This window comes from Cupressus sempervirens, chromosome 5 (genome assembly GCF_028749045.1).
Source record: "Cupressus sempervirens isolate cs-2001-9-10 chromosome 5, ASM2874904v1, whole genome shotgun sequence".
Taxonomy (NCBI): domain Eukaryota; kingdom Viridiplantae; phylum Streptophyta; class Pinopsida; order Cupressales; family Cupressaceae; genus Cupressus; species Cupressus sempervirens.
Window position 1 is genome coordinate 715,095,961 of NC_143122.1, and position 21,707 is coordinate 715,117,667.

Here is a 21,707-nt window from a genome sequence, read left to right on the forward strand (position 1 = left end):
AAAGGGTAATGCAAAGGGTGCCGAGGCTACCCACATCTAGGCCCAAGGGCACAAAGCATCCAACCAAGACAACTTGGACAACTCAACCCCATAAGTGTTAGGAACATCCAACCTAGACAACTCCATCCAACTTGGAGTCGGATGCTTAGAGGTGACCCTATATCAGTTCTCCCAAATGTATCTCCTACATCATACGTACATGATTGTTGCCCTGATTAATTAGCACTTCACATCATTAACTATATCAAATACATAAAGAATCATATGTTAGACACTATCTTCATCACACATACACTAAGCATACATCTCATGCATACCACAAATGAATAAGGTCGCTATTGCCTGCAATAAAAAATAATTCTGATCTGATTCCGATCTCTAATCTACAATATGTTGATCTGCTCTTATTAGAACTAATTCTTATCAAATCTCTTTCCTCGATGCCTTGTCTCATTGTGGTCTTCCCCATATATGGCTTAATATCTCCATGAAGGTCAACATCCCCTGGGAAGTTGCAGCCCTTTCAGAAAGGACTGTGCTTTTTCAGAACGTAACTCCTGCGATGCTTTTTCATAACCAATAGTTACCATTGATTGCTCACTTCATCACACCTGTTAATGCTTTCTTCCTCGCTGAACTTGTATTATTTGATCACTGTCTAATACATGGCAGTTTATATTAGTCGTTGTTCCTTCAGTGATTACCTCTGCCATTTGTCATGCTGTCTGATCGCCCATTCTCAGAAAATCATGAAGTCTTAAAGGTAAGACGATTTTGAAGTGTATTGGTTCTCTCTTCATGGTGGGGCATTCATTCTAGAAGCTGCCAGCCTCATTTTGTCCCTTTAAAAACTGCTGTTCCTGGTAAGGCTGCCGATCAATGTTTCTCTTGTGTTTGGTTGGTTGGATATATAACAATATACTGCAAGTCTAATACATTTTTCCTCTGTTTACTGGTATGTTTGTTTTTATCTAGCAAATGTCCTTGATTAGGATTAGTTTAAAACTTTAAAATAGAAAACCCTGTGAAACTAAAGGTAAATACTTTCCATGTTGACACTTGATTTTTAAACTGGTTTTTTACATCAAGAGTTTTGATTACTCCAATGATTTGAGTGTCTGTTTCAAAATGGTGTCAAAAGTTTCATGGTCTAAAATCTTTTAAACTCTACGAATTATTTGCATTAGAAAAACTACGCTTCAACACCAGATTCTGTTTTGATATCAACAAATTTTTGAATCTTATAACTGCAACTCAATATTTTATATATAAACATAAAAAAAATAGAAAAAAACATTAGCTCACTACTTCATTCAAGTTTTACCCCTACCTTAAAATGAAAGTTCTAAGTATAATAGACAAATATTAACACCTAGTTCCTTATTTTGACCTTGAACAATCCTTCCAATTCAGGTGAACACTCTAAAGTTCTAAACATTTGAAAGCTCAAAGTTCTCAAAGGGCTTGTCAGAACTTGGCTCTTGAACTAATCATATAAAAAATTAATATGTTGCCCATGTGTACTGGAACACAGAGTGTTTTCCTTAACACTGAGAAAGGCCCATGGAACAATTTCAAGTTATTAATAACCTCTAATTTTACTAGTAACTGAGAAATGTTAGTGCCTATGCATTGTAGTGAAAACATCTAATATGAAAGTTTTCAATGTGACTAACTCAAATAAGATCCCTCTAGTAACTCTGAAGCTCCCTTGATCCAGTAAAATGCTATCTTTCCAACTTATTAAAGGGGGAGGCAGAGAGAGCAAAAGAACATAACTGAAAATTAAATCCCAAAGCTACAGCGTGTATCTATATTAAGATTTGAATAAACTGGTTGCATATATTTTAGTGTGATCTACCGCTCTTTCTCATTTCAAAGCAAAAAATCAGATACTTCTTACTAACAGAAGTCTTGGTTCTATACATCTTGCAAAAGCAGTGAAAAAATAGAGTCAAGAACAACTGTATAATAGAACTACTCTGCTGAGCAACTACAGATATAAAAACAGTCTCCAGCAATAGAGCTGTACAGGACTGGCTAAACAAAAAGTTTGCAAAAACTAACTGATCCCACATGTCGCAAGAGGAGGCCCAGCCCAAACGACAATGATCTCTATAGCAAGCAAGAGATCAACCAGAACAGAAAAGGGGAGAGAGTCAAATTAGGAATTAGAGCACATCAGTTGAACAGGGAAGTGGTGCTTAAAAATAGAAATTCCAACGTTTATGGCAATGAAGAACTCCTTCCACCTGTGAAATTCTGGATTCATTTGCCAACAGATAGTTCCATGACCTTCATGTTTAATAAACCTGAAGGAAGCTGCATACAATTCCCAATTGTCAGAACTTGGCTCCTAAACCATCCATATTTATAAGTTACTAAATAACGAAATGCTGTCCGCATGTACAGTATACTCATAATGAAATCATGTCCACGTGTGCAGGATACTTACCCTAGATGTAATTTCTTCACCTCTTATGGAGGGTGGCCCATGGAACACTTTCAAATTATTAAGTGCCTCTAATTTCACTGATAACTGAGAGAAGCTACTGCCTATGCGAAGAAACCTCAGTTCTTCAAATTCCATCTCTTCATTTGCTTTGCCGAATCTCATTCTATCTCCCAATGCAAGAACTCTTAATGACTTCGCCACTTTACTTAAGTGTCGTTTTAGAAGAACATAACTAGACTTGTCATTCGCAAGCCAGATTCCTTTGATTTGATGGAGCCTCTTCAAAAGTGTATTGAAAACAGTTAAAATTACATAATTTCATTCTATTAAATCAAGTAACAAAAAGAACTCAAGATATACCTCTTCATCTGCTGCATCACATAGGGATTTGACATCCGTGATTCTAGTGTCTTCTGCCAAGCTTCGCCCTTTTGATCTGACAACATCATGGACTATTAACTCCTCGTCCGCCTCTTGGGTAGGGATAGATGTAATCAATCCAGTCTCAAAAATAGTCTTAAGTGCCTCTGCTCCGACTATATGCTCTACATCTTGACGCTTGAAATTGCTGAAAAAGAAGCATATATCAAGAAAGGCTTCTTGAGTGATTTCATCCAGCTCGCCGTAGAGAAATTCAACAAGACGATGAATGAGCTTTTCTTCCTTGATTTCGTCTTCACTTTCCAAAATGTCCAATAAGAGAGCACAACTCTGCTTATGTACATTAGCAGAAATAATTTTGAGAGCCAGCGGTAGACCTTTGCAAATCCTTAAAATTCTCCGTAAATATGCGTCTTCAATATTACCGGATTTGGTAGGGTCTGGTAACAAAATTTTAAGTGCATCTTCATCCCCCAAAGGCAGGACAGTGTAGGACTGCCACCCTAGCATGGGTAGGTTTTTAAATACACGTGCAGCTGCCAACGTTCCTGTTGTGAAGAGAATTCTGCTACCGGGGGGAAGGAATACCGTGTACGTTGGAAAAAGAACCTTAAGGTCTAGCGACCTCAAAGCGTTATCAATGAAAATAAAAGCTGGTTTGACATTTTCACATTGAGAAGCTTTCACCAGCTGATCCTGAGCATCTTTCCCATCTATGAACATAATAGGTTTTCCATTATTATAAGATGGGAAGCAGTCTTTGAAAATTTGCTGCTCTAGGCTCGCAAAATCATTCTTCTCTTTTTCTTGATGTAGTGCTATCTCAGTGTAATTGTATTGGTGAAGATTTATTTTGGCAAGCACGGCTTCTGCGAGCGTTGTCTTCCCGATTCCACCACACCCAAAAATAACGAGAGCTAGTGATGACTCGTCTACGGGTTTCAGCAAATCCACTATATCATTCACGGCCTTCTCAATCCCAACTGTCAGGGTCAAAAGATATGCGTCATGATATATATGTCAAATTAAAACGCGCTGAAACATCACTTTAAATTTATATTCAAAAATCATTCACGGCATTCTCAATCCGAAATGCTAGGATAGAAAACTATAAGTGATGATAAACTTTACAGTGCACGTCAAATTGAATCGTATCTAAATGGCAGTTAAGGTATTTAAAGTTTACACTCAAAAATCATAAATCTCACCGGTAAAAGTCGAGGATGGGGAGCGAGTGAATCCATTGTTGCTGGTTGTCATGTCGGTAAACCCTTAACTGTGAACAGCTGCTTCCTCAACCAAATGAGGGCTTCTATATTCCTTCTGTCCTTAGCGCTTAATCTCGCTTAATCTGACAAGCAGCGTTAAGTCAAGTCTGGAACTGAATATGGTAGGGATCCTGAATAAGCTGAAATTAGTAGTCTCCTCTCGTTGATTGTGATCTACGAACCTTCCCCTTTCATTGGACTATTTTATAGACAGCCCCATTTGGTTGGAGGAATTGGGTGGGAATAGAAAACCTAAATAGCTTATTCTTTTCCAATTTTTAATAAATTCAATTTGATAGCTGCCGTTCTATTACATTTGCTTGGAATGTATTTTTTTACTATTTCCTCCATTCATCACAAGATATAAATTAAGTCATCATCACTTTTTGACTATTTCCTTCATTCTTTTCTCATCTTTTAACTTGTATTTTGTATTCATCTTCTTCTTCTCTTGATTCTTTTTTCTTCTCTCATTGATTGTGATCTACAAATCGACAACAGCTACCCAGCCAGTTCATTCGACATGGCTGGGTATGCCCATGTCGAACCCAACCAGTTCATTCGACATGGCTAGGTATGCCCAGCTCTTGTTTTAATAGTTCCAAGGGTTCATAAAAAGTTAAAGATTTTTTTAATGGATAATAGACCCTAAGTAAGAATTGAAATCTAAAATATCACATAAAAATTCTGAACTGTTGCTGATGTTTTCCTTTTACATATTAAGCTAGTTTGCATAGATTATAATAATTAAATATGTACTTTAAACATTATATTTTTGTTATGGTTTACACACACACACACACACACATATATATATATATAGTTCTCAAATCAAATATGTGTTCTTTTGAATTTTCATTTTGTATTAGAAATTAATTAAATATTGATATATCAAAGTAGGATGGGTGTCGTAAAGTGTTTCATCATCTACCCATCCAAAGGCCATACATTTTTACATTACAAAAACTGCAGAGTATTAACACCCTGCCATAAGCATAGACCACCCAAACAAAACAAAAACACCAAAGACTAAATAAAAAGGTGCCCACGTGCTACAACCAATTGTCACCACTATCTGCATGTGGCTAATCCTTGAACCAGCGAGTTGCCTCCTCGCATGTGAATGTTGGCGTAGAGCGATCGTCTAGCACATAACTCCCCTACCTAATCCGACGATGCTTACTATAGCTTTCTCCCACCTCTTCAAGCAATGAAGCATCCACCCAAACACATTTTGTTGTGGATACTCCCCCCTCCTATTGGTTCTTCTTCATGAGTTGATGACACAGGGACCGCCCTGGAGCAAGTGTGCTCTTGCACAGTGTAGCCTTCATGAAACCTCACTTGCTCTCAGCTGACACCCAAATTCTCCCAAGCAGAAAGTCCACAATCTTTCTCAATCCCTACTCTGCCTTTGGGATATGCACTCCTTGTGGATTTGTAGAGGACCATACTACTAGTGGCTAAACAGATGACTCGTCCAAGGCTCCTCTCCCATCTCTACGCTCACTCCCAAGACAACTCGTTCAATTATATCTTCCAACCCCAAAAGCCACTATGTATCTACACAAGTTGCAACCAAACGACGAACTCCCTCCTTCATTTCAACCACCGTTAGTGTCAGCACTAGAAATAGAGATGCCACGTTTAGGTTCGATCGTTGCTTCCAATATGCATCCAGGTGCTCTAGCTCAAACATCTACTGGATGCCCTCCAAGAATTCCAGAACATTAAACACGAATATGTTCTTGAGACACCGAGCAATGATCTTAACCTCGTAAGTTTGCATCTAATTCTCAGAGCCCAACACAATATTTGCCTCCATTTTCGTCACCTTTGATGAAAAACTCTGAGATTTGGCTTGTCTTCTACTTGAATTTAATTTTCTAGGAACTCTTTAGAAACAAGCATACGCTAGGGTGCCGAGAAATGATTTCCTAATCTGACACGTGCAGAGGATTGGGATCTTTGCATGCCGTAAAATGATAAATACCATCGGGGGTAGGAGTCATGATGCCTTCCCCAAGAAATTGGCTAGGATAAAAAGATTATTCTTTATAAATTTGGCCAAATCATAAAATTTTCTCTCTTTAATATAATCCAAGGAGTCTAAGGTCCTCAAATATTTCATTATGAGTTCTCATAACTAAATTTGCACACATGTTAGCCAACATGTCCGCCACCCTATTTGCTTCTCGGTAAGTATGGAAACCTTGAAGTCTTCAAATTCTATTAACAGTTCTTTGATCTACTAAATATATTTATCGAGGTACCAAGCATCCAACTTCCCTTTCTTAATGTCATTAATGATTATATTCGAGTCCCCTTCCAAATGGACTCTTCTAATGCCCAATTTAACTCCTAAAACAAGAGCCTCTTTTGCTGCACAATATTCAGCCATATTATATGTGCCATGAGGTAGACGTTTTGCCACAAAGGCAAGAGTGTTTCCCTTGTCATCTCTTGCTACACAACCACACCTCGAGACCCCTAGGTTTCCCCTAGCTACCTCGTAAAAGTTAATTTTAACCCATCTTTCCTTTGGTGGTGTCCAGAAAACCTTTTCCCTTTTTAGAGTAGGATTAACCCTACCAAGCCCATAAATGGGCCCAAGTTTAAAGATTATTAATAATATCCATAGTTGGGGAAAAAATTGTGGAACACAAATTCACCCCCTGCCCCCCTCCCCTTTGCCCCTTCTTAATATTTCATATTTCTAAAAATAAGCGTGTGTGATCTTAAATGTGTTTATCTTTTGAGCCAATTTGTAGAATATATCATGTGCCTCTCTCTTCTTCTTGCAAAAACTTCCTTCATTTTTTGGCTAAGATATCTTATTATAATACAACATATTATAGAGATGTAGTCAACAAAATATTGGACTATTAAATCTAGAAGTTTTATCTAATAACACATAATAATATGTATTTTACTTCTCATTTGACATATTAGCAATAAAGAAATTGGAGGGTGGATTGTTAGAAATAGGAATTACTGAGAGGGGGGGGGGTGTGAATCAGTAATTTACAAACTTTAGTCACCAACTAGATATTAATATTTTACTTTAAACCATACATAACAAAGTAATAAAGTAATGTTGAACAATAATAGTAACCATGCACAAAGATAACTCATAACACCATATTTTATTAACTAGGGAAACCCTAGCCAAGGGAAAACCTCGGTGGGGATGATACCCACTAGATAATATACTGATATATAAGTTCCTTGTTAGAGGATGGACCGTGTTAGGAGTCAGTGAGCAAATTCAGTATAGAGAGTCCTTGTTAGGAGACTTTAAATCCCTATTAGAAGATTCCAACCCTGTTAGGAGTTCTATGAACCCTGTTAGAAATTGAGGTTGGAGTATAAAAAGTTAGAATAAGTGTCCTTGGACTTGACACATTCCTCCAATTGTTTCTCAATAATAGATATTTTCAGTTGCCTCTTTGACTCTTCTTTCTTCTTCCTCTTTCTTTTCTTTTTCCTTCATTTCTTTTTCTTTCTTTTCTTCCTCTTCTAATCTCTTCTTCTCATCTTCTATTTTCTTTTTCATTTCTTCCTCAAGCAATCTTTTCTTTCCTTCCTCTACTTTTCTTTTCATCTCATCCTCAAGCAATTTTTGCTTGGCCTCTTCTATTTTCCTTTTCTCTTCCTTTAATAACCTCTTTTCCTCTTCAATCTATCTCAATTGTTCTCCAGTATCCTCAGTGTGAGGTTCATTTTGTTCAAAACTTTCAAATGGGTTAGTATCATCAATGTTAATGGTAACATTGGTCTAATCTATCTACATTGTGTCACTGCTCACTGACACTTCCAAGGTTTTGGGTGCTAGTGAAGATGTTGCCTTGGACTCTGTCATCATCTGACTTATAGTTGCTACAGTCTCACTTCTTATCTTGTCTTTTTCACCCACCATAAATAGAAATGGTCTTACTTTGTTTCTCAAGAAAGGTGCTAGATTGCTCAGTAATCTCTTGACTTCTTCTTCATCATCAATCTTGCATATTGTTCTTACTATAGACTTATGAAGTTCTATGTCCTCATCTCTAGTTGGTGCCTTCTTTTCAATAAGTCTATCATAGATTTTCTGGCTTACTATGCCCTCAATATCTTTTAGTTTTAGTATATTATCTATAATGTATCTCACAGTAGAGATATCAATCTGATAATTCTCAAAATTATTATACAAATCATAAAATTTGTTCATCTGAACAAAGTTGCCTTCATTAGCAATAGCTTAAGTTATCTTCTCTATCTTTGGCTTCCAGGGTTGCTGAGCTTTTCCTGCTGACTGCTGAGAAGTAGTTACCTTCTCTGTCTGTTTGGCTTCTTGTTCTTGTTCCTCTTCTTCGCTAGACTCAACAATTGTCAACAATGTCATTTGCCTATTTCCTAGTCCAGTGGCTTATTGTTTGACCCTTTTAGTCTTTGTGGTCACAGCTCCCACTAATCTATCTGATTTCCTCTTTGGCTCACTTGTCTAAACATTTGATATTGTTGCATAAGGAATGCTCTATTCCAAAGATGTCTCTACAATAGACACTAACAAAGGTTGCACATATGTTATACCTTTCCTCATGGTCTGCCTGACTGGGTAATCTCATCATAGGTTCCAAATTTGTATTTAGCTTGGTCCTTATATGATTTCAATAGTAAATCAATATATCCAACTGCTATTTCATCACTCAATTCATTACCTAAGGGATCAAGAAATGTTTCCCGAGGTTCTACTACTTGAATATAAGTAAAATCTGTATCAACCATAACACAAATATCTTCTTTAAATTTGTCCACAATTGCAGGTGCAATTCTGAATGTTTGCCTCATTTCATTCTAAAATGTTTTCATTATCAAGTTTCCATTATCCAATATCTTATCTATTAGATGTCTTCTACATCCATCTGTGATTTTCTCTATTTTACACCTCTCACTGCTCATAAACTTTGTGACTGACAAATATGGAAATTTCTTAAGCACATGAAAGAATATGTGATTGATCAGTGACTGAAATCTAAACACACCATTCTTAGTCCTTTTGATCTTTTCTAAGTTCTCAAGAAGTTGCATTCTTAGAATTTCACTAAGATTAACTTGTTCCTTCTCAACACATATCTTGTAGGTTGCATAGATGAATCTGACTGACAATTCATCAATCTTTGAACTTGCACATATAGAGCAGGCAATGATTCTACTCAGGAATCTTACATCATCTTGTTTAATGGTGCTAATCACCATGGCCTTTCCATTATACACTACCTTTGTGTAGCTCTCAACTTTCTTCTTAACCAATTTCTCACCTGTAGGTACACTGCCTTATTTACAAAGACCAATTACCTCATGAATAAGGTCGGCTAAAATATCAACTACACTATCTTGTATCCATAGTTTTCCATCATGTATTCTACTCAGTATGATCTGTGTCCACTCATCTATGTCCAATTCTCAGTAGAAATGATATTTGAACAAGTCTAGTTCCTTCAAGTGTTCAAATCTGGGTTTCACAGTCATATCATGATTACAAACTAATTCCATATCTTTGTTCATATATTCACTCGCAATAGATTCAAACTTACTAGAAAGATAACTTTCAATATCATCCAAATAAACTACATTGTTCAGAGTAATGAATAATGTTGAGTTAGGGTTTCCTTCTACAAGTCTCATAGAAATAACCTTCAATTTTGATCTCTCCTCATTCTCAACATTGTTAACTACTAACATATCCATGATTCTATCAAATATGAACTTTTACCAAATAAATTTTGCGAAAAAAGGATAAAATACTTTTTTCAAAAATAGGGTTTGCTTTGAAATCGCCTTGTCAAGTCGCTTCTGAGTGTTGTATGCTTCTAATGTGATCGCAATGAAGTGAAAAATCAAGTTTGTACTCCATTTATTCCTTCAACTTGAACTTGCATTAATTGCATAGTTTGCAAACATGAAAAGTTGTCAATTGCATTTTGAAATTAAATAATTGCTCAAGATGTTCTATCTAATCTTCAGATGCTACCCGAGGTTTACTATAGCTTCCTCCCATCATGACAATGTTCCACAAAACTTTTCTTCATGAAATTCTCTACAAAAACATAGTTTTCATCTTCTGCTACACAATTAACTTTCTCTGTAATAACGATAACACTTAATTCATTTGTAACTAATTTAGATAAGCTCCAAATTACAAGCGAACTTAGGTACCATCTAAACTTATCTTGATACATCTTTTCCCAACTTTGCTACCCATAATTCGATCTTTGAATGAAGATTTCAAATTCTAGTACTGTAAACAATCTTCATTCAACTTAATTGAATCAAACTCGATTACTGACTTCGATCTTCATTTCTCACCATCATCTAACTTATCTTTTGAGATGTCTAATCCTTTTACAAATGCCTCATTGAGTTCTTCTCGAAGTCCAGTTACTACATTTCTTTGTTCCTCCTTGTCTTTCTTAGTTCCAAAGTTCCTCTCATGGTTCCTTCTGTCATTTTCGACATTTCTTCCATCATTCCTTCTATTTCCAAAGTTTCTTCCATTGTTCCTTCTATCTCTAAAGTTTCTGTCCATTTTGAAATACTTTGTTGTATGTCTGAAGTTGTTGCATAACTGACATACTGGTGTTCTGCTTCTAGGATTATGCTAATCATCGGGTGCATGACAGTTCTGAGCTATGTGTCCAAAGTTGTTACACTTATAAGACACGATCTATCTTCTTTCTTCATAAAGTCTTCCTTCTCTTGATGTCCTTTCATTAGATCTTCTATCTGCAGGGTTAGTATTTCTAGATATTCTACTATTCCTTCTATCATTATTATATTTAGGTTTCCTACAATCATTTTCTCTATGACCCATACCATGACAATTATGACAATAAAAATTTGTAACATGATAAATGGCTTATTTTTACAATCTCTTTTCATATGACCTATTTCATTACATGAAAAACACTTACCTCTAAATTCATACTTGGTTTCCTTAGGAGATTCCACTTGCTTTGGTTCATCCAAAATCTCAACTTCCTTGTCTTGTCCAACTTCTTTATGTTTATCCGAAGATTGACTAGATTCAATCTTATCATCCAATTTATCTTTTTCTTGTAGATCTGATATAATCTCAGGTTTCTTTGCAGACATGTTAAATAGATAACCAATATCAGTCTTATCATAAGTGGGTCTCTGTATTGACATTGAATCATCAAGCTTTTCTCTGCTAGAATAAAGCTTCTCAAGTTGTTGCTTGCATTGAGTTAATTCATCTTTCACAATAGTATTGTATTTCTAAAGTTCTTCATGATCTTCTTTCAATGTTTCAAGCTCAGATGTCTTCTTTGCTAGATTTGCTCTAATATCTGCATTCTCAGTCTTCAAATCAGTTTCAACTTTGCTAGGATCACTCCTCAAAGTTAACTTCATATTCATAATCTTTAATTCATGCTTCAAGATCTTATACGCTATCTTCATATTTGAATAATCATTATCACTAGTTTTAGATTCAGTAGATTCAGGCTTGGATTTGAGATGTCCTTCAACTTATCTCTTTCTTCAGTAAGGAGATCAATTTATTGAAGTGCCTCTTCAAGGTTCTTCATCAACTATTCCATATCCATAGGGATCTTACTCAAGTTGTTAAGCCTCTTATGAGTAACTAAGCTCAAATACCAATTGTTAGAAATAGGAATTACTGGGGCGGGAGGGTGGGGTGAATTAGTAATTTACAAACTTTAGTCGCCAACTGGATATTATTTCTTACTTTAAACCATACATAACAAAGTAATAAAGTAATGTTGAACAATAACAATAACCATGCTTAATGATAACTCATAACACCATATTTTGTTAACTAGGGAAACCTTGGCCAAGGGAAAACCCCGGTGGGGATGATACCCACTAGATAATGTATTGATACATAAGTTCCTTGTTAGAGGATGGAGCCTGTTAGGAGTTAATGAGAAAATTAAGTATAGAGAGTCCTTATTAGGAGATTCGAACCCTGTTAGGAGTTGTGCCAACCTTGTTAGGAGTTGAAGTATAGTAGATGCAAGATGAGCTCATTGCCCAAACATGCACTTCCAACTACAAGAAGAGCTCATTGCCCAAACAAGTAATTAGACTTCTAGAATGTAGGTACTATAACTTCTTCCTTGACTGATCTCTGATCTTCAGCTCGATCTCATATCACAAAATAGCTTTATAAAACTTTGCATATAATTGCTTTCACAAAAGTTCACATACAATTGCTCGACACAATTTCTCCAAGATATCATGCTTGAATTCATAAGATGTCCTTTGCATAAATACCATGCCTTTACACAAATTGTTGCTAGGTCAGCTAAATCCACAATACACTTTTCCAACTTAGAGTAAACATCTAGGATGTCGGCCCTAATTAGACAAGTAATTATTTTGTAAACAAAATAACTCCTTTCCTTTAATTCTGTTGTTCTGTTACATTGGTAAAACACGAATATCTTTTTTTCGTACAGTCTGTATTGACTTCTGAGGTTATACACATCATCATCGACATGTATACTATCTCCATCTAACTTTGCTAGTCATAACATGACATTAGAAACAAGTTACAAACAAAACAATACACTAATGTATACCAAATTCATACTTAGACAATTTCTGAGTACCAAAAGGTAAGTATCTTTAGTGTCGAGGTTTCCTGTAAGCATGTACATCATGTGTTGCCATAAATGACAACAATTACACATCTTCATTAGCCAATTGTCAACATGGATGTTAACAATTATCTAGATAAGGGCCTAAGATATGTGAAACTTAGATTTGTATAGAGAATTGATGCCTAGGAGTCATCAATTTAAGTAAATACATGCATAACTAAGTTTGTTTTGATATTCACATCCATAAATGTATATATGATTTTTGTATGAAAATTATTAAAACCTTATGGTTGAAGATAATAGTCATAAATATTGTAAACACATGTTAAATTATCATAAGTGTAGGCATACTAAAGTAAGATTATACTAAGATTAAAGAATACAAAAATATAGATAAATGAAGCACTACTCATGAATGTGTTGATATTCCTAATAAAAAATAGAAAGAAGAAAATGAAAGTGATGATACATTTGTAATAATGAATATAAAGTATAAAATATTTAATTAATTAAATTTAATTGATAAGAGTAATTAAATAGTTCTTGCTTGAGACATATATGAATATTTAAATTATATTAAAAAAATAAGAAAGAAATGTTGAAATGAAGATTTTAAAATTTTGAGAAAAAAATTATAACACATATATTTAGTGTTTTCCAAATGGTCTGAAAAATCAAATCTTATTATATATGTATTGTTTATAGTATTAAACAATTTTCTCCTACAATGATATTATTTTTACTGTACGAATTGATTTTTATTGATATTTCTGTTTTTTTGGTTGATGATTTTTTTCAATTTTTTTTTCAATTTTCTTTGCATTGTACAAGTGTTATCGCTTGTGGATAGGTGGTGTTGTCCAAAGTTATTCACATGGCTCATCGATGGTGACACATATTACATACATGCATGTTTAGTTCATGATTTTATTATCTAAAAGTGCCTCATTTTCCTATAAAATAAATTTTCCATTAAAATTAGAACAATTCTAGATATCAAGAGTCCAAAGCTATGCATAATCATGGAGTTATAGCGAGTTTCTTTCATTTGATAAGTCATTGAAAGATAATCATGCTTCACAATTGCACATGGTTGGAACAATGCTTTATTTAGGCATCACATTAAACCAAAAAAGGAGTTTGGATCATAAACAATTTGAGGTTTGACCTCATATAAGAAAAGATTCAAGGAGTGCTTCAAAAAGTAAAAAAGCTTTCTTGTCGTAGCCATGTCGAGCATATCTTGCAGTCATTGTGGTCCATGAGAAAATAATTTGTTTGGGCATATTCTCAAAATCCATATGTCCATCATCTATTTTCCTGTATTTAGCATACACTATAAGAAGGGAGTTCTCTAAAGCAATATCTAAATTTGTCCCAATTTTGAGAATATAACCATGAAGCTATCCCCCAGGCTCTAAGGATTCCATATCTAAAATCGCCCCAGTGACTATAGAAAATGTATATTTATCTGAGTAAACAAATTGAAAGCCTTATCACTAAATGCATTATAGCAAAATCTAACAAGTATATCATTCCAAGAAACCACATCTCCCTCACAAACTCTATCAAATAATTGGTTTAAATCTTCCAAGCTACCACATTTAGCATACACATCAATCAGGGCATCTTGTACAATAAAAGCAACATCACCTAGTCTTCCCAATAGATCTTGCCTCCATCTTTAAACAAGGAAATAATCATGTTATAAATGTGGGAGATTTTTTTAACATCTTTACTTGTAATGTTCTTGGATAAATGACATTCAAGATGAGACTCTTTGATGAAGATAACTCATAGGTAAAGCATTTCATGGAATTAATGGATGTTTTCTTGGGAATGACTGCTCATTTTTGGATTGGGGATTTTATTCCTTTCTTAGTTTGGGTTGGCTTGGGTGGCTCTCTTGATGGATTGAAAATAATACAAAAGTGCTTTGATGGATTTTGGGTGAAAAAGATTGAAGAATAGAGGAGTGCATTCCAAAAGATTACATCTCTTTCTAAAAATTTCTCGAAGACATTATGTGAACCATCAAAATTTTGGAGATTCTTGTAAATCAAAATTCAAAAGGTTTTGATAGCCTAAATTGAATTTTTCCATGTAAAAATTTCTATATCCTTAAGTGAATATCATGTTTTAATGTAGAACCTAATCAAACTTATAGGTTAATTTTTTTCCCACTTCTGTCAGCATGGTTTCCCTCTAGATTTATTTTATGGGAGTTTGTAGGAAACATACCAATGATAAGGGTCAAGGGGCAACGACCAAGGTAGGGTCCTAGGGTAGTGCCCTAGGCATGTTCCTTATCACGATATAGGACAATGTTAAGGGGCACTGGACCAAAGGCCTGAAATGAATTTATTATTATAAAAGGCATCGAGAGTTTTTTTTCTATTGGACAACATATTCTAGACCTAATTTTGTAACTTCCATAACTCTTGTACAAAATGTCTTGGGCTTAGGTATTTTATGATGTATGATGATTTTATAGCTTCTTATGGCAATATTGAGTTTGAAGGGATTATATATTGTAATCAAGTAGAAATCACTAGATAATAATATTGGACTTTTTTTGGTGGACGTAGCCTAGGGACTTGATGAATCATGTTAAATCTTTGGGTCTTTTGTTAGTTTATGTATGCTTTATTCATCTGTAATTTTAGTTACATTTTCATGTAATTTTTATTTATGTCTCTCTAATCCTAAAATATCATGTCATAAATTTCTTGGTTCCCATACCTAGAAGTTCAAGACAAGTAAACCTGTACAGTTGCATTCTTGGTAGATTTACAAAGTGGGCAGTTTCTGAGTTTGTGTCACAATCCTTCAAAACATAGATGAGGTTTGTAGGGTGGAAAATGAGTGTAACAAATATTTCTTTTGTAAATACTGAAAACTCTATATTCCTTTAACTCTATGTTTTCTTTGGGAGTGGTCGAGTGTGCATAATTTGCATCACAATCATGGAAACAAGACCTAACATCTTCAACCTTGCTATTATTGCACCCTTCTTTGTTTTGTTCTATTGTTTATACAAAAGGATGTTAATGTTGTCATTGTTCTTGGTAACATTTTTCCAAATCTAAGAGTCCATAGTCAATTATTTTAGGTGGTCCGCCAATTTTTTATTCTAGTGGGTTGCCTTCTCCAATTTAACTTATTTTCCTTCTAACCTTCCAAAAATCCCCTCTTCTAGTGCTTCAACCAGGACTCTATTATGTCTGTATCACTTCTCATATACCACCATTTGAATCATTTAACACCCAAATCAAAATTCCAATCACATGGAAACACCAATTTACCAAAATGTTGGTTATCAAAAATATGGAAGAGGAGAGCATGGGAACATAAATTCTGTAATAAAGATTTGGCATGGTTGTATATATGACCGTAAACCAAATTTGATAAACAAAAAATAAGAGAATGATCTAAAGGAAAGCATAGGTTAAGTTCACATTTGATGTGAAAGCACATTGTTGTAGTTGATATTTTAAAAATTTATTTGTAATTTTGGCTTCAAAATGCAATTTCCCCCCTACCTTTATTATTGAGAGCCAATAGAAACTTAAATAAATAACTTTTTTGAAATGTAACGCTATCTCCCAGGCTCTAACGATTCCATATCTAAAATTGCTCCAATGACTATAGAAAATGTATATTTATCCGAGTAAACAAATTGAAAGCCTTATCACTAAATACATTATAGCAATGTCTAACAAGCATATCATTCCGAGAAAATACATCTCCCTCATGAACTCTATCAAATAATTGGTTTAAATCTTCCAAGCTACCACATTTAGCATACACATCAATCAGGGCATCTTTTACAATAAAAGCGATATCACCTAGTCTCCCCAATAGCCTTCCCAATAGTTCTTGCCTCCATCTTTAAACAAGGAGATAATCATGTTATAAGTGTGGGAGATTTTTTTAACATCTTTACTTGTAATGTTCTTGGATAAATGACATTCAAGATGAGACTCTTCAATGAAGATAACTCATAGGTAAAGCATTTCAGTGAATTAATGGATGATTTCTTGGGAGCGACTTCTCATTTTTGTATTGGGGATGTCATTCCTTTCTTAGAGTGGATTGGCTTGGGTGGCTCTCTTGATGGATTGAAAATAATACACAGGTGCTTTGATGGATTTTGGGTGAAAAAGATTAAAGAATAGAGGAGTAGACCTCTACACCTCATTGAAGTGTATTCCAAGAGATTACATCTCTTTCTAAAAATTTCTCGAAGACATTATGTGAACCATCAAAATTTTGGAGATTCTTGTAAATCACAATTCAAAAGGTTTTGATAGCCTAAATTGAATTTTTCCATGTAAAAAATTCTATATCCTTAAGTGAATATCATGTTTTTATGTAGAGCCTAATCAACCTTATAGGTTAATTTTTTTCTCACTTTTCGTCAGCATGGTTTCCCTCTAGATTTATTTTATGGGAGATTGGGGGCAACATACCCATGATAAGGATCAAGGGGCAATGCTCAAGGCAGTGCCCTAAGCGTGTTCCTTGTTGCGATATAGGGCAGTGTCAAGGGGCACTGGCCCAGAGGCATAAAATGAATTTATTATTATAAAAGACATCAAGAGTTTTTTTCTATTGGACACATATTCTAGCCCTAATTTTTTAACTTCCATAAGTCTTGTACAAAATATCTTAGGGTTAGGAATTTTAGGATGCATGATGATTTTATAGCTTCTTATGGTAGTATTGAGTTTGAAGAGATTATATATTGTAATCAAGTTGAAATCAATGGATAATAGTATTGGACTTGTTTTGGTGGACGTAACCTAGGGACTCGATGAACGATGTTAAATCTGTGTGTCTTTTGTTCGCTTGTGTATGCTTTATTCCTTTGTAATTTTGGTTACATTTTCATGTAATTTTTATTTATGTATGTCTAATCCTAAAATATCATGTTATAAATTTCTTGGTTCCTATAACTAGAAGTTCAAGACAAGTAAACCTGTACAGCTGCATTCTTAGTAGATTTACAAAGTGGATAGTTTCTGAGTCTGTGTCACAATCCTTTAAAACATAGATGAGTTTTGTAGGGTGGAAAATGAGTGTAACAAATATTTCTTTTTTAAATACTACAAACTCTATATTCCTTTAACTCTATGTTTTCTTTGGGAGTGGTCAAGTGTGCATCATTTGCATCACAATCATGGCAACAAGACTCAACATCTTCAACCTTGCTATTGATGCACCCTTCTTTGTTTTGTTCTTTTGTTTGTACCAAAATTTGTTAATGTTGTCATTGTTCTTGGCAACATTTTCCAAATCTAAGACTCCACACTCAATTATTTTAGGTGGTCCACCAATTTTGTATTCTTGTGGGTTGCCTTCTCCAGCTTAACTTCTTTTCCTTCTAACCTTCCCAAAATCCCCTCTTATAGTGCTTCAACCAAGACTCTATTACGTCTCTATCACTTCTCGTCTACCAAAATTTGAATCATTTCACACCCAAATCAAAATTCCAATCACATGGAAACAAATTTAACAAAATATTGGTTATCAAAAATCTAGAAGAGGAGAGCATGGGAACATAAATTATATAATAAAGATCTGGCATGGTTGTGGATATGACCGTAAACCAAATTTGATAAACAAAAAATAAGAGAATGATCTAAAGGAAAGCATAGGTTAAGTTCACATTTGATGTGAAAGAACATTGTTGTAGTTGATTTTTTTAAAATTTAATTGTAATTTTGTCTTCAAAATGCAATTCCCCCCTACCTTTATTATTGAGAGCCAATAGAAACTTAAATAAATAGCTTTTTTCAAATGTAAAAAATAGATTAAAATATCAAATTATGTATAAAAAAATTAGAGATATATAATTTCTAAAATTCTATTGGTGAATAATAATTAGTTTGAGCATGTACCTGTTCTATTAGTTTCATGTCGTGGGAATGAAGTAAAAATAAAGGGAAAGTGGAGAAAAATTAAATGAATTAAAGGAGTAATATAAGGGAAAAGAAATGTGAAGAAAATATGGAAGTGAATTTTTTAAAAGGCAACAATGATGAAAGGATGTGACTTTTTGAAAGGTTTGATAAAAAAATTAGAGATATATAATTTCTAAAATTCTATTGGTGAATAATAATTAGTTGAGCATGTACCTGTTCTATTAGTTTCACGTGGGAATGAAGTAAAAATAAAGGGAAAGTGGAGAAAAATTAAATGAGTTAAAGGAGTAATAGAAGGGAAAAGAAATGTGAAGAAAATATGGAAGTGAATTTTTTAAAAGGCAACAATGATGAAGGGTTGTGACTTTTCAAACAAATTGTAATTTTGAAGGGTTGTGACTTTTTAAATGGATTTTGATTGTGAAGGATCATAACTTTTCAAATGGATTATGATTACGAAGGATTCAGACCTTTTGAAAGGGTTATAAATATGAAGGGTTGTGACTTTTCAAATAGATTATAATTATGAATGGTTGTAACTTTTAAAATGGATTGTAATTATGAAGGGTTGTGACATTTTGAATGGATTATGATAATGAAGGGTTGTGACCTTTTGAAATGGTTTAAGTTACGAAGTATTGTGAGTTTTCAAATAATTTTGATTATGAAAGGTTGTGACTTTTCAAAAGGATTGTGATTAGGAAGTGTTATGATTTTTGGAAAGAGGGCTAGTTCATATCAAGATGGCTTACGTGTATACTAAGATGTCTACATTCAATAACACTAAGGGATTATAAATATGAATAAACATGTTAATAATGATGAAATAAAAACCATATATATTGTATGTATTATATGAACATTTACAAGAGGTATTGGTGTATGTATATCATATTTGTTATTCTCTTTATTGTTGGAAAGATCAGGGTTGTCGTTAAACCAAACGATTGACCTATTAATTTTTGGTACAACCAATATTCTTATAGATCCATAAGAGGCAGGTAAGCCATGTCGTGAACCCTGCAAGGGATGTTGGCCCACTATTAACAATCCCCCTCCCAGTGTTACTCATCGTGGCTTGCGGGATTTGAACCTATGACTAGACTTTGATACCAATTGTTACAAAAGGCAGGGTTGTTGTTACACCAAAATATCAACCTATCAATGCCCAATACAACCAATGGTCTTATAGATCCATAGGAGGCGATTAAGCCATGTTGCAAACCCTATGAGGGATGCTGGCCCACTTGTTGGAAATACAATAGGGAAGTAAACTCTGAGAGGGGGGGTGAATCAACACTTAAAACTTTCAACCTCTAAAACTATTCACCACAAATCCATCTCATAATCTATGCATATAAACTGAAATACAAAATTAAGCATATACATCGATAGCATGAACGTAAAATATTTAACACATGTATGACACACGATATTTGGTTACCCAAAAACCCTCCAAGGAGAAGGTAAAATTGGGGTGGGGATGATGCCCACAAATCTTCACTACTGGGGTAATAAAGTATATCCAATGAAGGTTACAATGTTTGATCATGAAATATGATCTACCCTGTGAAAGGTATGCCTTGCTAAAGGCTTACAAGATTATTAGATCTACCCCGTTAAAGGATTTAAACACCTTGCTAAAAGTGTGCTTCGTAAAAGGACTTTAACTTACAATAAAGTAAGCACCCTGTTAAAGGATTTATAATAGCCTGTCAAGACTACTCTGTTAAGAGATTTAACTGAGTCACCTATTAAAATGTCTTAGCAATGATCCTTCGATTAGCACTCTATTGCTTGATGTCAAATTACCTCTATCCTGATGTATACTTGATCCTTTGTGATCAAATGTATCTCCTCTAATTCCTTTCCTCTGTTCTCCTTTAACTGATTTTGCAATGTAACTCAATTCATAACACTTTAATCACCATGAATGCTCTATTTTCTCATGCAAACTCTATTTAATTCTCCTTAAGAATTCTTAGAAAGTTTAGGGTTTGTCTTCCTTAAGAAGAACTAGGTGAATTAGGGTTAGGTATCAACGGTTGTGATTCACCCATATTGCCGCTTAAACCTTCCCCTTTTATGATTGGATGCATGTAATGCATAGGGATTTACATTTAAGATTCTTCCTTATCAACAAATATCGTAAAACAATCCTTAAGTCGGCCCAAAAATGGTTTACATAGAAGTTTGTGCCATTACAAACATCTATGTCAAAACTGTGTAACTCGGCACTTGAAGTCCCTGATGCTCAACATCAACTGCAACTTTAATGTTGTAACTGGGCCTCTGAATGACTCGACATCCACTAATCACTTGGCATCTAAATAGCTCGACACATACCAGTGACTCGACACTTACTAATTACTCGACTCACACTAAATATTTGCCGCTTGACATATACTATCTGACAACTTATGCTTGCTATGTATACTTTTTCAGCATAAACTAAGTAAATGACATAAGTATATTGTCACTCATATGTCAAAACCAATCTGAGATTAACAATCTCCCCCTTTGACATGAGTAGCAAAATACTTGATCATGTATAAATAACCTTTAGCCTTTCAAGCATAATTCAGATAATATCCATATACATACAAAATTTCAAAACTTCAAAATTTTGCAAAAGCTTATGACTCCTCAGTCATACCTCAAAAATTCAATGACTCCCCCTGAGTTGATTGTGCGGTTTTGTATCTGAATCAAAATTATTCCTCCTGCTAAGTAGATTTTTGTCTACTTTGTTTTTGTCATCTCCCATACCTTACGTCTCCCCCATACCTTAATTCTCCCCCATTTTGACACTGATGTCAAAGGGTTATACTCTTAGAGTGTGTTTTTCCATAAATCATTTGTGGACCTAAAGCATGATTTTCAATGTTGCATCCCAATTATCACAAGCTACCTCTAATTATTTGATCTGGTTGGCCAGCTCGACAGCAAGGTGAACTTAGCCTTCATGAGTAGAAAGGTGCGGATCTTTCTTCATTAGTGTTTCAGTAACGGCTAGTTCCTTGTGTAAAATCTCCATATGTGGAGTCAG

General features: G+C 34.5%; 1 protein-coding gene across 1 annotated transcript; it reads right to left on the minus strand.

Annotated features, from left to right (window-relative positions):
* Positions 1–1,843: 1,843 nt before the first annotated feature.
* LOC149557991 (disease resistance protein Roq1-like) lies at positions 1,844–4,307 on the minus strand. Its single transcript, XM_089832440.1, has 4 exons — positions 4,045–4,307; positions 2,816–3,819; positions 2,456–2,734; positions 1,844–2,322 (listed from the first exon to the last, which is right to left on the minus strand). Exons 1-4 carry the CDS (start codon positions 4,094–4,096, stop codon positions 2,269–2,271), a joined length of 1,389 nt encoding a protein of 462 aa, XP_089688566.1. The 5' UTR covers positions 4,097–4,307; the 3' UTR covers positions 1,844–2,268.
* Between the last annotated feature and the right edge of the window lie 17,400 nt (positions 4,308–21,707).

Bases quoted from the DNA above. Each gene is read 5' to 3' on its own strand.
- LOC149557991 (XM_089832440.1), bottom strand. From the start codon at position 4,096: ATGACAACCAGCAACAATGGATTCACTCGCTCCCCATCCTCGACTTTT. The intron at 3,820-4,044 runs GTGAGATTTATG...TGACCCTGACAG, and splicing joins CCCATCCTCGACTTTTACCG to TTGGGATTGAGAAGGCCGTG. The intron at 2,735-2,815 runs GTATATCTTGAG...ACACTTTTGAAG, and splicing joins GTGATGCAGCAGATGAAGAG to AGGCTCCATCAAATCAAAGG.